Source organism: Micromesistius poutassou, assembly GCF_964030765.1.
Source record: "Micromesistius poutassou genome assembly, chromosome: 15".
NCBI lineage: Eukaryota > Metazoa > Chordata > Actinopteri > Gadiformes > Gadidae > Micromesistius > Micromesistius poutassou.
The window spans coordinates 2,621,666-2,637,870 of record NC_140285.1 but is presented as its reverse complement, the minus strand read 5'-3'; the positions used below and the strand labels follow the sequence as shown (position 1 = coordinate 2,637,870).

The 16,205-nt window shown below is 46.2% G+C and overlaps 1 protein-coding gene across 1 annotated transcript; it reads left to right on the top strand.

Annotated features, from left to right (window-relative positions):
* Positions 1-1,503: 1,503 nt before the first annotated feature.
* Positions 1,504-16,010, top strand: dennd2da (DENN/MADD domain containing 2Da). Its single transcript, XM_084479897.1, has 14 exons — positions 1,504-1,758; positions 4,052-4,090; positions 5,289-5,384; positions 8,111-8,277; positions 8,784-8,896; positions 9,103-9,172; positions 9,281-9,358; positions 9,969-10,109; positions 12,596-12,744; positions 12,887-13,058; positions 13,413-13,463; positions 13,668-13,749; positions 14,569-14,817; positions 14,929-16,010. Exons 1-14 carry the CDS (start codon positions 1,695-1,697, stop codon positions 14,994-14,996), a joined length of 1,539 nt encoding a protein of 512 aa, XP_084336023.1. The 5' UTR covers positions 1,504-1,694; the 3' UTR covers positions 14,997-16,010.
* Positions 16,011-16,205: the final 195 nt, after the last annotated feature.

Here is a 16,205-nt window from a genome sequence, read left to right as displayed (position 1 = left end):
GTGGTCCAGTTTACCTCAGCAGTACCCGTTCTTACCAATTACATCCATGGGATCCCACTGTGAGGGATTTATGGCTCAACATCGCCCCCTAGCGTGCATCAGCTCTATGAGAAATGGATCAAGGAGACAACCCCATTATGTGGAGTTGAGAGAGAGAGAGAGAGAGAGAGAGAGAGAGAGAGAGAGAGAGAGAGAGAGAGAGAGAGAGAGAGAGAGAGAGAGAGAGAGTTAGAGTTAGCCAGTTAGCCAATATTTACGTTCTGACTCTTAGAGGCATTTATATTGAGACACAAAATACATGTAATAAAACAGTAAACAAAACTAAATGAAGGGAAAGAGATTCCAGAGACATACTGTTGTTGGACCGGTAGGCCTACATTGGTGATGGTAATGGCTGGAGGAAAACAAAAATCCGAACTGGGGCATCTCCAATAACATTCCACCCTTCCCTCTGGCCGCGGCCCTTTTGATCTGAAGGGGAGAGAACACAGACACATTAATAACAGACATTAGGCCTACTCCTGTTAGACATACCACGGCTGCTGCTGCCGCTCTGGGCATCACTTAAATTACCTGCAGCTCAAACAAGGCTAGTGAGAGGAACGCAATTTACAATTTACTGCTTACGCAAAACTGTTATTTATGAGGTATCAAGATGTTTGGTCCCGTGTTGTCTAGGTGAAGACTAGACGTATGTAGCCCATAAGGTTATAAATAAAAATAAAATTCTGCCTCTGCTGGCCCACAACTAGATCGTCTCGTTGTCTCGTTACACGCTTTCTAAGTTAATAATTAGCCTTATACAAATAGACGCGACATGCTTGGTGGAAGCATTTTATCAACAACACCTTCATTTGATGGACCTGAACCCATGGATGTGTGAAACACATCGAGGTTCGAGGTGACTTTATTAGAAATGAGAGACAAAACAGCGTAATACGCTCTGATGTTTACTCAAATAAACAAATGATTTTTGTACTTTGCACCTCGATGTCGTTTCCCGCAAAAAAAATAGGATTACAAACATTTCCTACTGAGTGAGATGAGAATTTACCCTTAGATAGGGATAACAATGGATTACCGGATATGAGCCTTATCTGATAAAATATCCATTGTGTTAAAAAAAAACAAAAAACACAAAGAACAACAACCACAACAACAACAACGCGACAAGAGATCTAATGACTAGTCTGAACTTTGTATTCTAAATCATTCACATACGGGCGAGAAAAAAAAAGGATGAGGCTGATAGCCGCAGAGTTAAGAAAAAACACATGCTAGATATAGGCCCTAATTATTTAAAATATATACAATGACTAGAGGAGTCATTGCTCATAATAGATGCTGTTTGATTATATCAATGTATCATATTTAATTTGAGTGAAATAAAGTTACACTTTAATTTGAACTACCGGTACATCTATCCCTATCCTATACCAGCGTGGTACTCGCAGTCTACTTTTTTTAGACGGTCCCTAACCTACTCCACCGGTGAGCGAGCGTCGTGCTTCGCGGAGTGAAAGCCAGAGCCGCGTTTTCCCTCTAATGTGATCGAGTTGTTATGGGATTCACGTTTCTAACACTGTGGAAGGACGCCCGGGCTTCTGTCTTTAAAATAAGTCCAATCTGATGGGAGACTGGTCGGCTTTCTACGAGACATTGCGTTCGGAAAACGAAAGTTGTGGAGGGTGAAAATGAGTGCAGATGTGAAGCGGAGAGTCCCGAAAGAACACACGACTGATCCTAAGAGCCGATTGAGTGAGTATAGGAATAAACCCAAAAGCCTACCATTATACTTTTAGATCTATGTTTTTGTTCTTGTTCGAGCCATCTTCGAGGTTGTATGGTGAACGGACTCTAGTGGGTTACAAAGTTTTTAAAATGTTATTCTGCACTATCGCCTATTTTGCTTGAGTAGGCAATCTTGGGACAAGTGCAGCGCGGACAAGTTGACTACCGCTTCCACACACGCCGAGCATAAACATGAAACGTATAACCTGTTTTCCGTGACCGTGAACTAAAACTTTTTTTGGGGGGGATCGCTCACTTTTTGTGTATTTTTGTATCTGTGTGACGCACAGGTTTGTCAGGGAGGTCAACGTTCACAATCAATAGTGGCCCACGTGAGGCGGCCCCTGGTGCACCCACTGTTGACACGGTGGACACCCCTCAGAATGATGTATTAGTGTGTTGGCTCGCCCTTTTTTTGTTTTTTAGATTCCTTCAATTGCTTTTTAGTTGGGAATGTATGCATGTAAGTAAAAAATAACCCTTTTCAAAACGAGGTTTACTAAGTGCTTTACAATGTAGAAAAACAGAAGAAAACCACTGATTAAATAAACAGGAAGACACCAGCATCGATTAAAAGCCAGTTTATTAAAAAATAGTTTATTTAAGAGAGACGTGTCTGGTTGTAGGCCATTTCTGGTATTTCTTCATGGAGCGCTGAGCAGCCGACCGTCTCTAGTATCTAGGCCACATTATGCCTCACTGGACCGTGGAATGTTGCAGCTTAATACACATCGGAGGAAAACCCCAACCTTTCTTTGCTCCACTGTCACAAAGCAACAGGCCTTCTTAAAACATCAACGGTCGAACAAAACCCTGTTCCTTCTGCCACCGAACCGAACCACGTATAAAGCGCTATTTAATTCAGAAACCTACGTTTCCAGAAGGCAGGGAGAAACGGTGAGGCTGCTGCCAGAGATTTTAGGACACACCGCTGCCAGAGATGTTGTAACATGTTTTATAGCCTCGGGGAGAGCTGCGTTCACTATGGATCCTAGTGAGGCAAGCACGAGAGCAATGTGTTTACAGCCTTACCTTGATAAATATTGAAATGAGCCAACCACGATTCATGAAACATTTAGCTAGTATACTATCCGATCTATATTTTCGGGGAAGGTAATCTATCGGGGTATGTTTTGTGTGAATATTGGTTTCTCTAGGTTTAGAAGAGAACACGCACAAGTCGACTGGCTGGACTTGTGGCTGGACCCCCCCCCCCCCCCCTCATGAGAACAAAGTAAACAGGGTTCTTGTGTTGTGAACGGCTGCTCGTGGATTCTGGTCCAGGGTGACTCACTCGGTAGCATCACAAAGTTCTTGCAGATGTGTATTTTCAGCCTGTAAAGCCCCCCTCCCCGGAGGAGGTCTGAGGATGCGCAGGGTTGCCAACTCTCACGCATCTGCCGTGACGCTCACGCGTTCAGCATCAATCTCACGCTGTCACGCACACGCAACAAATGTCACGCCAAAAAAAAACAAATAGGCCTACCGTGAATTTTCTGTTTATGACTTGACTAGTCCACAGCGTATTGTTTTTAATGAAAGGGGAGGAGTTTAAGACATCCCCTTACAACGTTCTCACAGCAGTATTCTCTGATCGTTGATTTTCCCCCCCCCAGGATAGTTCTTATCTTATGTATTGCTCCTACTTCCTATTGAGTGAACGACGTCTTTCATCACGTCTGAGAGATGGAAAGGTATCGATGAACCCAGACAGGAGAAGGAATGGGGAACAGCTGTGGATGTTAATATTCTCCCCGTCATGTTTTGGTTTAGTGGTTCTGACTTCAGGAATCTTCATGTCGCAATTCAGCACCAGGATGTAAATCCAGGCAGCACAATGAGTAGTCAAGATCTGTTGATCCATCTAGTGACCTCAAAGGCATCTGGTTGCGTAAATTTGGAATCAAACCTCAGACCTTTTGTTGGGAGTCAGGTTGTGTTGTGGCCTCCGCCGGGACCTTGAACAGGCCTGGCACTTCTTCTTCTTTGGAGAGAAGAGAGGAGGTATAACCGTATAGACGGATCCTGGAACTGGACTGTAAAACAATTCTTATATTTTCCTTTTCCTTTCTCTGTAAAAACTTTGGGTGAATGAGCCGCACTGGTGTACACGACCGCACACATGGTGCACAATGAGATGATTATATGATGAATGATGATACATTTGTGATGTATACTTTAAAGCCTTGCATCATATATTCATATCAAATAGCGTACAGACTGCTGCCAACTCCCCTGAACCCTGCTGTGTTGTTTCCAGGTGTGCAGCCCAACATGCAGCTGATGGATTCCGTGGACGGTAAGTAGACCTCACTGTGATGTCGTTTAGTAGACTGCAGGGAAGAACCTTCCCAGGTACAGTTCATTAAGGATCTTAGGAGCCATGTGGAGTCAGGGCATGAACCTGCTCAAGGGCACCTACAGACAGACTGCAGACATTAGGTTTCAAACTCTGAACCCTTTTAGCTGGGAGCCAAACACTCTGACCTCGAGACTGTCCTGGCCCTCAGTATACAATAAACCTGGCCAGTTCAGAAAGTGAACGTGGATGAGTGGCGTTGAAGAAAGTCGTTTCAATTCCTGTAAACCCAGCTGTGCGCCGATGAATGTTATCTATCAGCTATCTATACACTTTAACCTCAGGCCAAGATAATGCCACACCCAACCAAACTCATTGTGACCGGAGGTCTATGTTAAAAGTTTCCACAAGCCAGGTGCAGTGTCATGGTATTGGTGCACCCCCATTGCCACTATTTAGCATTATTATTATCTCCACACAAATGACATTTGCACTCCCTAACAAGACGGTTATAATACAGGTGTTAGGGGGGTTTACAGGTGGTAAAAAAGTGCTGCAAAGTCGTCATCTGTGTTTTGGTTTGAACAAGTTGGATTTGGGTAATGTTTTGGTTCAGTGTTCGCTCTGTTTACTGTTGTTTACGCAGAAGGAAAGGTTTCTGGCAGCGTTTGCGACAGAGCGGGTTGCTATGAGAGGGTTGCTATGAAGCGTGTTACGTTTCACATTTAAAACAGCCCAACAGTTAAAAGAAGGCTTTGACAGTGAAATTTACACTGTACATATATTGTGTATTTCTAGTCTTGGGCCACTATCGCTTCCATTGTTGACCAACTGGATTATATGTAAATATTTGCGGGAGGGTTATTTTTAGGTGTAACGTTTTTGGCTGGTTGAGTTAAACCTTCATTTTTAGGTCAGAGATTGTTTGATTTTAGGTCAAGGTTTGGTGTGTCCTGGTAAAGTTCAGAGAAAGATCCTGAAGACAGAAATGTATCAAGGTGGAGGGGGGGTGAAAGTCAGTATTAATCACCCATTCAGAGATATTGGAAAATGTGAAAGGATATGAAACTAATATTAATCAAAGAATAATCTCATAATGAAAATGGTATGTTGATTAATTCATCACTTCCTCATCGGGGAAGTTTAAATATAAGATGAGTGAACTCCAGAGCTAGACGTCCTGTTGTTCTGCCTCCAGGAAGCCATTCATCCCACGAGGAACCCGCGGGAGCGAGAAGCGGCATAAAGAGACTCAGCACTCTGTGGTCCTCCTTCCGGCGCGGCAAGAAAGACCGTGAGTAACACCACAGCTACCCAGTCGCTAGCCAGTCGCTAGCCTGACGCTGGCCAGCCGCTAGCCTGACGCTAGCCTGACGCTAGCCTGACGCTAGCCTGTCTCTGGTCAGTCGCTAGCCAGCCGCTAGCCTGACGCTGGCCAGCCGCTAGCCTGACGCTAGCCAGCCGCTAGCCTGTCGCTAGCCAGTGGCTAGCCCGTGGCTGGCCGGTCGCTAGCAAGTGGCTAGCCAGTGGCTAGCCAGTCGCTAGCCAGTGGCTAGCCAGTCGCTAGCCAGTCGCTGGCCAGTCGCTAGCCCGTGGCTGGCCGGTCGCTAGCCAGTGGCTAGCCAGTCGCTGGCCCTTACACCTGTGTGCTATGAAGCGATTAGCCTTCACATGGAGGTAGAGCTTCCTCTTTCACAAATTAACTATGATGATGTCAATAATAACATTAATGATATTAATTGTAATAATACTAATGTATTATTATTGAAATAATTATATATATATAGCACTTTTTAGCACGTCTTCCAATATTATTACATTAATTATGTATAGCACTTTTAAGCTCATTTTCAAAGTGCTTTAAAATACTATAATTATGATACAAAGATCTAAGTACTGATGGATAAAGACAACAACATATATTGCAACGTGGTGAGGAAGGATCATCACTTTCAGTTTCACTGGTCTACAAGCCTAAGTAGTCCAAAATAACTAATAATAATCAATAAAAAGAGGAAGAGAGGAGTAATCTCAGTACTCATTACTTTAATGGCCTCATTCCATTGTTTGGCAGGCGTTTGAATACCAATATGCAGTCATACCAAGAACAGCAAGAGTAAAGGCTGGTTGAATGTATGTGGTTAAAATGGCTCTTTACCAGTTTCTACTGCTCCTTCTGCTGGTTTCTCTTCCCATTTTGTGTCCGCTGTTGTCATCCCTGGCCTGAACCCCTCCATATCTTTACCAATATGGGATTATGGGGAAAACCCGTTTCAATTTATTAAATAATGATTTAAAACATGGTAATAGCATACTTTTCTCATGACAGTCAGTAGGGTTGGGACTTACCGGAGGTCTCGCCAAACGATATATCACGATACTGCGATTAAAAAAAAAAGTTTGTATTGATATAACCACAGATTGACTGATCTGATCAAGAGCTGATCAACATGCTCGTGAGTGCTCCTCTTTGTGCGTTGACGATGTCTCCAGCCGTCGAGAAGACTCTTTCTGCTGACACGCTAGTACCACGGGTACAAAAGGTCTCTTTTCGCCAGCTTGGCGATATCTGTGCTCTCCACCAGCTTAGTGGGTCTTCTGTGAGCACCAGTGGTGTGACCTCCTGCCATAGTCTCCTTCTCCTCCTCAGCTTTGTGCAGGTAAGGTTTCACCGTGAGTCTGACCAAGCACGTCTCCTAGCCCACATGGCTTCCTCTTCTTGGCAGGGGGGTCCAGGATCCATTTTAGTGGAGCTACCGGGTGGTTCCTCCTGGTGTTCCTGGGCTTGTGGATTAGAGGTAGTCTGCTGCCTCGGTTCCTCCTTCCTTCCCGTTTCTGACCAGCGCCTGGACGCCCCATGCTGCTCTGTGTGTGTCGTGCTACAGCTGTGCGAGCAGCGGTGCTACAAGTGACAGAGTGGGACAGAGTTCTCCTCAGACGTCACCGTGGTCGCCACTTTCCTTGACTTTAAGGCACGGACTATTTCCCTCGGCGTCCCCGATATCCGTCTCGTTCAGGGTTTGGATCTTGAGCTTGTGGGTCAGGAGCTTCAGCATCGTCTGCTTGGTCTTCCAAGCGTGGTTTGGAGAAAACCCTTCTGTTAAAATTGAGCTACTTATGCGCCACACTCGGGATATTGCTGGATCTATTATCTATTTATTTTTCCACCCCAAACAGTCGGCCGACTGTGTGAACTGCGTCAGTCACACAGGGTACACTGTATTGAAGAAATGCACAAGTAATTGAGCATGGCACATATCATCGTATCGGTCTATGCGCTGTGCTATATGTGGATTTGACTATTTACTAGTTAGCCATTTAGCAGGGTTAGGGTTAGGGTTGACGCTTTTATCAGGTGGACTGTGTGCAGAAACACCCTAACCCCTAGAACAGGGGTCTAGTGGACTGGTGTTACACGGATGTACTGCTGGGGTACGCAATTATCTTGTAATATCCAACACCTTTTGTGTATATTTTCTCGTTTTGTATATTCTCATCTTGAAGGTCATCACACTTTGACACTGAACAGAGACCATGCAAAGTCAAACAGCTTCACCAATCCACATTACCTTACATTCCCTTAACACCTCAGCTCTCCAAAACCCAGAGAAGACACACCTGGAGAAGTAACACAGAAGAGGGATCCCTCCTTCCAGGAACGGTTCGGAGGGCGATGGCTGCCGAAATGGGCCGACATAATGGCAGCCTTATATGTCTTGGCTGCCATTTGATCATTCAGGATTTGGATAATGCAACAGAGGCAAACCATGCTTTGCATTACCAGCCGGTCTCATTGCAGTACCACCGACGGGTGCAGAGCGGAAACATGTCGGTCTTGTTGGTTAAAATGTTGAAACCTGCAGGCATTGACGAGTTTACCACATTTAAAAACAAGTTCAGAGGAAGAGGAAGTTACCATTCTTTTGTGTGTGTGTGTGTGTCAAAAGGTAAAAGTTGGGCTCATGCTTGACTGACTGACTGACTGACTGACTACTCCTCCTCCTCCTCCTCCTCCTCCAGGGTTAAAAGACGTGCCCGAGTCCCCGGTGGAGGCGGGCCCCGCGGCGCCCATGGAGCGGGAGCCGCGCGTCATCCGGGGCCAGTACTTCTTCGAGTACCTGGTGGTGGTCAGCCTGGTGACCAGCGGCGACAGCTACGAGCCCCAAATCACCTACCAGTTCCCCAAGGTGAGAGAGGAGAGGGGAGGGGGAGACGGTGGGGGGGCATGGGGGAGACTGGGTAGTAGAGGGCAGGAGGGGGAGAGGGGGGGAGACTAGGGGGGAGACGGGGGGTAGGAGAGGGGAAGACGGGACGGGACGGGACAGGAGAGGGGAGACAACGACGAGGGAGCGGTGGGGGCAGGAGGGGGGAGATGGGGCAGGAGAGAGCAGCAGGAGGGGGGGGGGGGAGAGGGGGGGAGGCAGGGCAGGAGGGGGAGACGGACAGTAGAGGGGAGGGTGGGGAGACGGGGAAGGAGGGGGGGTAGATGGGGTAGGAGGGTGAATACCAATGTAGAAATACCCTCATTACATTCGCCGGACGAAACGGAAAACAAGAAGTAACTCCCCACACTTTCAGTTGTTGGTTTCTTTCCCAGGCTCGGTGCTGGCTTCCCCGAGGAGTCATGTTATGAATCCATCGTTAATAACAATCCTCATAACAGTGAATGTGTGTCTGTCCTCTCTTCCTCCAGAGGGACGGGATGGCGCGGTCTCAGAAGGAAGAGGAGGAGAAGATACTGAAAGCCATCACTCTGTTCTGCTTCCCTGAGGGTATAGACTGGGCCCCCATGACGGAATACCAGAGGTGGGCCCTGACTCGCACAGCAACAAGATTCCTCCGCCTCGTTCGGTTATTGCTGCATGCACTGGCTTCTTGGTTTCTCACCCTCTGCACTCTCTCGCATCCTGCTGAGCGTACCTGTGGTCGCGCGAACGTGCTTCATGGTGGAACAATCTGTGCCTTTCAAACTAAACCCCCCTGTGATGTTGCCTTGTTGTGCTCGTTTGCAGCGAGACGTTCTCTTTCGTTCTGACCGAGGTGGACGGCAGCAGAAAGAACGGATACTGTAGGAGGTTATTGGTGAGCATGTTTTACCACAGGACATGTATACCACGCTAGAGGGTCATTGGGTATACAGTATACGTTGTAGATCATTGACTACCTTTCCTTTTTATGTCTGTATTTCAGCCCAAGGGTAACAAAGCGTGCCCGCCAGAGGCTTACTGCATCATCAGCAAACTGGCCTGTTTTGGTCTCTTCTCCAAGGTACCGTCAACAAAGTGACACCATCCATGAAAACAATGTGTAACCTATGATCACTTTTCTACATTGTTCGCTCTGTTCCCCACTTATACAGCTATTTCATAAATAATGCGAAACGGATGTGCCCTAAATATGTTCTAGGCATGTGTCACAGAGTGTTACACTCGTAAAATCGTCTGTCCTGCAACTCGACGATCAAAACAGCTCCCTGCTCCATTCTGCCTGCCCTGAAACCCAGTTTTACTGGATCTGTATCACAATATGGCAAACAAAATACACTTCGAAGGCGGTTTTTACATTGTCACAAAACATTCCAGAGAGCCGTGTCACATTCAAGCTATTGAGAACACTTCATGTGATGTGTTGTATTTATTGAAGTACACACAACAAATAGACAGTATAGTATTTGTTACTATACTTTTTCATGTATTTTATTTTTCAAATGTGTACGTATGCTCACACGGGTACAAAGATAAATCCCTCTACTTGGACCACAACAGTTCCAAAAAATCCTTTTTAAGAATACTTGAGAACCCTGCAAAAAAGACCAAGCCAGCTTCTAAAGCTCTGAACCCTAACCGCGGCGGAACCTTCGCTCTCGCCCCGGCTGCAGATCTTTGACGAGGTTGAGAAGCGCCGGCAGAAGTCCATGGCCATGATCTACCCCTTCATGCAGAAGCTGCGCGAGTCCCCGTTCCCTGCGCCCGGACACAGCGTGGAGATCAAGAGCCACATCCCAGAGTCGGGCACGGAGGTGAGGCTCCCAACCTGAACTCTCGCACTCACTACTCACACGTTTTAAGTGCTCTGGTCGTGGGGACGTTTTCACAGACTCACACTCCTGCTACAGTTGATGCTTGAATGATGTCTGTTGTTTTGTATTCTAAATCCCTGGTTGTCCGAATGTATAGTATTTTTTTATTGTTATTGGGTTTTGGCTGTGTGTGGCGTCTTGGCCAGCGTCTTGGCCAGAGCTTGGGGATCGAACTAAGAACCTCAGGGCTAGGGGGTTGTTAGGGCGTTGACATAATGACATATATGGCCTGTAAAGGCCTGTAAAGCCCTTTGAGATTGTAACTGTGTTCCAGGGCTATACTGATATAATTGACTCGACTCAGCCTAGACTTTTCCAATCCAGCTCTGAAGGAGCTGAACCAGAGAAAGGGTCATTGTTTTGTCATTGCAAAGATGCTTGAGAAACCAAAAAACAAACTAGCTGAGGAGAATGAGTAGAATCTGTTAATAATTAATGATTCCAACTCTCTGTCACACAATCTGGATCCGCACCCCTCTATTTGATGTTTGTCTGTAAACATTAAAGTGTGCGTTCGTTCGTGCGTGATAGTGAAGGTCAAAGGTCACATTCAAACGCGATAGGACCGAGGGAGAGCATTCATGACCCAGACACGATTAAGACCTGTTTCATGTTAGGCCCGTGATTGGCTCTATCTCCCTGCAATAACACCATGTCCAGATTACAGCCCTATGAGACAACATCTCATAAACACCAAGGAATGGGTGATACGTATTTTCAATCAGATTGAATCTCTCTCGCTTTGCGTAATAAAAAACGATAAAAAAATAAACACTATCATCACTAGATGTCACTTCCCACAACACACACACACACGCCCCCTTGGGTGCCATATTTATAGAAGAGCAAAGCAACGCCTCACTGAGTGACTGTACTAAAGTGTAATACGATAATACAGGTCTATCCTGTAGTTGGAGATGGGCGTGTGAGTCACGTGCTGACCTCAGAGGAGGGCTTGGCTAATGGAGGACATGCTCAGACACATCTGAGAGTAGACGCACCGCGCTGCACTCCACAGCCAAACTGCCATGGCAGGCCAGGCAGCCTGATGGGCAGCTTTTGTTGGTTTTCTCTTCTGTAACGTGAGATCTCTTGCTCAAGGACAGGCAGAGAATGGCCTAATCCTACGTTCCGTTGCCATTGTCATGCAGACCAAGGTTGAAGACATGGTTTGAATAAAAGGCTTTCTTGTTGACTCAAAGCGACGGAAAAGGCCTGACTCATCAATGAAATGGAAAGTAGTGTTTAAAGAAGGGACATTTTAGTTAGTAGTAATACAATATAGTAAGGTCATTTGAGGCCCAAATCCAAACAGTCACATGTTTTGGAATAAGTCAGACCTCTCGTCAAATCAGAACCAGACCTCGTGTGCGCGGACATCGCCACGCCATCGCTATTCAAACAGCAACCGGCTCTCTTATCAAGCCTTTAAACAGTGTAGACAAGGGCACACTCGGGTGGTTTCTAAAGGGCTTGTGATTGAGTCTCTGCATTCTGCATTCTGCATTGTTTCTTTGCACGAAACTTTCGCTTTAGTATTAATGTACTCCATGTACTACTGCCAACTCATTTGCCTGTCCCCATCTGAAAGGACTGTTCTGTTGCCGACTTCCCCTGTCATTATCACCCTATCTGAGGATCGTTGGTCATAGGGGAAGTACCAGGAAGAGAGGGTCAGGAGGTGTACAGGAGGACAATAGGAGTTGATACGTGGAAGCAGAGGCCGACCCGCTGTAGTGCAGAGCGAGGGCAGTAAATCAGCCAGATTGTGAGACGTCATCACGAGGATACGAACAGGACCTGATTGTGTGTTACATGTATTGTTGACACAACAGTAGTGACGTGGTCTGTTGATTTAGGTGTAATCACCCAATAAAACGTGGCTGGTGTGTTTAATCCTTCCGCGTTGACGTTAATCAACAGGAGGAGCACACGGCTAAGGGCCAATCAGCTGACATCCTTTCAGCTTTAAGCACACGACTTTTCTTTGAACGACTTAAAAAAACGTACAACTGTGGGTGCAGTGTGCACCCCCCTCAAATCATTCATACTAACCCAAAGTGGGAAATCCTAGAACCCGCGTTGGTTAGTATAGAGCTTTCTCTGTTGTGATGGGTCAATACTTGCCATGTTGGTCAGCTGTTGGTAACTGTATGTTTGAGCCATTCTGTAACTGTGTTTCATGTCTAGTTACCTGGGTGTCTTGGGTCTAGTTCGCTGGATGTCTTGTTAGCTGGATGTCTAGTTAGCTTGATGTCTAGTTACATGGATGTCTGGTGTCTAGTTAGCTGGATGTGTAGTTAGCTGGATGTCTCTCCTGTGACAGGGATGTCTCTGGTCTCGTGACAGGGATGGCTCTCTTTATGTAAAGCGTGTGGGGACATAAGGACTGTGTCTCCTCCCCCGCCCTCCCGCCCTCCCTCCAGATCATCCAGTTGACGCGGCCGCTGGACTCCTGGCTGGAGCACGTGAACTTCACCACGCTGTGCGGTTGTCTGAGCAACCGAGAGATCCTGCTGGTGTTCGCCGCCGCCGTGCTGGAGAGGAGGATCATCTTCATCGCCGACGAGCTGGGGTAGGAAACCACGTCCGTTTATCTCATTGGATTATTATTTTTTTTTTATTATAAGCGATCTGGTTGTCTAAATGTTTTATTCCACTTGTCATACTTATATACAGTCTTTTGTGTGCGTGCGTGCGTGTGCGTCCTCCTTCAGAACGTTGTCCCAGGTGGCCCACGCCGTCTCGGCCCTGCTGTACCCCTTCACCTGGCAGCACACCCTGATCTCCATCGTGCCCAGCATCCTCATCGACGTTGTCATGGCGCCCACGCCCTACCTGCTGGGCGTGCAGAAGAAGCGGCTGGATTGGATCGACGACAAGAGCGACGTGAGTTCCTACCGTAGGAGAAGGAGCCCTCCTGAGTCATGCACCTCTTGCAGGGACTTGTTTAGCATGAGGTGATTGGTTTGGCAGATGTGACGAACCCAAGCGACTCATAAGTGAGGCTGAGAACGGAGTGAAAGTGTTCAATAAAAAAGGTGCAGAGGAGCTAAATCGGTGAGAGAGAACAAGTTGCGTTACTTTTCTTTTCCATCAGGGATCTCAAGATTGAGACTTCCAAACAAAAATAACCCTGAATCTTAATCTTCATAGAAGGACTGCGCACACAAATGTTTTATTCGTTTTATTCTCCTCCTCTGTGTATTCTGTCCATTCTTACTCTGCTGCTGCTCCACACAGATGCTGCTGGTGGACTTGTCTGAGAACAGGACAGAGACGTTCATCGCTTCAGTAAGATGGCCATCTGTTGAGCAACCCCAGAATGTCATTAGGGAAGTCACATCAAGATTGTGATCTCTGAATACTTAAAATTACAGTTTGAGATGACGACGTCAAAATGTAATCTCTGAGGAAATTCTCGAATATCTTCCCATAAAGTAGTCTCAGTTTGTAACGTCCATTCTCAGAAGTCCCTCGGTCTGTCGTGTGTTTCAGATCGGCGATGAGGCGTCCATCTTGCCTCCAAAGCTGCACGACGAGATCCTGCTGGCCCTCGAGAACAGGAAGGAGAGAGCGAGTCAGTAACGTGCTCTCAACCACGCACACAGTCTGACAGGCACACACAGACACATACGCACGTACACACACACAGTCACACACATAGACACAAGCAGGCACACACAGACACATGCACGTACACACACGCAAACACAGTCACACACACAGACACATGCGCACACACAGTCACACACATAGACACATGCGCACACACAGTCACACACATAGACACATGCACGTACACACACACACACACAGTCACTCACATAGACACAAGCAGGCACACACAGACACATGCACGTACACACACGCAAACACAGTCACTCACACAGTCACACACATAGACACAAGCAGACACACACGGTCACACATACACAGTTGCACACACACATAGACACACATGGTCACACATACACAGTTGCACACACACATAGACACACATGGTCACACATACACAGTTGCACACACACATAGACACACATGGTCACACATACACAGTTGCACACACACATAGACACACAGGCAAAACAGTCACACACACACACGCACACACGCAAGTACGCACGCAGTTTCAAACACACACTAAATTGATAGCCTCTGAATGGAAAAATGTAAGCTATAAAGTTAGTTTAAAAAAAGCAAACTTTACACAAATCTCCCATCTGGGATCAATAAAGATGAATCTTATTCAAAGTAATAGAGGCCTAATTCAGTGGGCCTAGAACTCTGTTGAAGGGGAAAAACTGATATCTATAGTTTTCATTTTTTGTTATTGATTGCTCTGCACTGGAAACCTTGTTACCGTGAGTTAATGTTGCATTTTATTTCTTAACGCTAGCCGTGGAGGAGTGGAACCGGGTGGTGTCTGAGGCCTTCCTGGGCTTCTTTGTGAAGACGGTGGGCCACTACGCCTCGTACCTGACCTCTAGTGGCGGGGCAGAGGCGCGCAGGACGTTCCAGAGCAGGGCCTTCTACAAGTCCATCAAGAGCAACACCACCCGGCACTTTGTCAAGAAGTTCATGCTGACCCAGATGTTCGACATCTTCATCCAGGAGGTGGAGCAGCGGCAGTCCGGGACACATCAAGGTACGTCAGCACACACCTGTGTGGGTCACTTTTCCAAACGTTGGGAAGATCGGGAACGTTTCCCGGAATGCGTTGACTGACAAACTGTGTTTTTGTGTTTTATCACCCCAGGAATTTTCCATCAGAAGATTCAGGAATACCAGAAAAATGGGAAAGCGGAGAAGAAGAAGAAGAGGTGAATTCTGCGGCCCACAGAGTTGAAGGCATATTGAATAAATAAACATGGCCTCCGGAACAGTCTATTCTATAAAAAGGTTCTTGAATAAAGGAACATGGACCAGACACACGGACAGTGCATACTCCCGACATAAACTGTGTACATCTGGGACGAACAGTTAAATTAAGTCTATTATTGTTGCATGTAAATACGATTCATTGATTTGTATGTCTCCTATGAACAGGTTTGTAGTGCTGTATCTTTTTATTTTATTTTTATGAATCTAGAAAAAAGTGATAATTGTGCTGCTACTATACCATGGATTTTAATCTAAAGTCAGAGGGGTGGTTCATTTTAAAAGAACGATGAACCTGTCGACCTATCCTTGGATCAGACCACTTTGTGTATGATGTGAATGTTGTGTCGACCTGTCGTTGGATCAGTCCACTTTGTGAATGATGTGAGTGTTGCGTTCCCCCGGTTAGCTTTTGTTAGCGGTGACCGCTAACACAAGAACAGCTCATAGGATTAGCAAGCGCTCTTTCTCTGTCTTACAGGTACAATTGCAAGGGAAATGTAGTGGTTTTTTTTTTAAGAATTCAACAAATTTTATCAGATTTTTCTCCAAAGACTGAACTGACGCCGGGTAGAACTGCTGTCAGGTTTGATATTGTCGTATCACTGTATCGCATGGGGACAAGCCACTGTCGTCAGTCATGAATAAACATGTTTGATTTATGTGCGACATTTTTGATTGGCATATTTGGGTGGCTCAGACTCACACTGAGAATGAGAATTTAAATGAGTTAGTTTATTCGCTTGCACAGAGGAGCCTCCTGAATGATAAATAACACATTTGACCGAGTGTTTGGAGACGAGGCTTGTAAAGACGGTGCTTTGGTCTGGTGAAAATAGTTTCAGCTACGTGACTTAAATACATGGCAATATCGATGATTAGGCCTACATGGATTCACTTTAGTATCTGGAACGAGACACAAATATAGCCCGTTTATCAACAGTATTGATGAACAATAAGCATGGGAGACTGGCCAAGAAGTGTAACCATCTGGTTAAAGGTGACACATTATACCACCAGGTGTGGTGTGATTAGCCGTTACAAGCTGTTTTGAAAATCTGCCTCTTCTGACGTCAGAAGTGGGCGTGTCCACCTACATGTGTGCTGGATAGATCAGTCTACCAGCCTACCCAGTGGACTCTAACAAATGTTGCT

Bases quoted from the DNA above. Each gene is read 5' to 3' on its own strand.
- dennd2da (XM_084479897.1), top strand. From the start codon at position 1,695: ATGAGTGCAGATGTGAAGCGGAGAGTCCCGAAAGAACACACGACTGAT. The intron at 5,385-8,110 runs GTGAGTAACACC...CTCCTCCTCCAG, and splicing joins CCGGCGCGGCAAGAAAGACC to GGTTAAAAGACGTGCCCGAG. The intron at 12,745-12,886 runs GTAGGAAACCAC...GTCCTCCTTCAG, and splicing joins TTCATCGCCGACGAGCTGGG to AACGTTGTCCCAGGTGGCCC.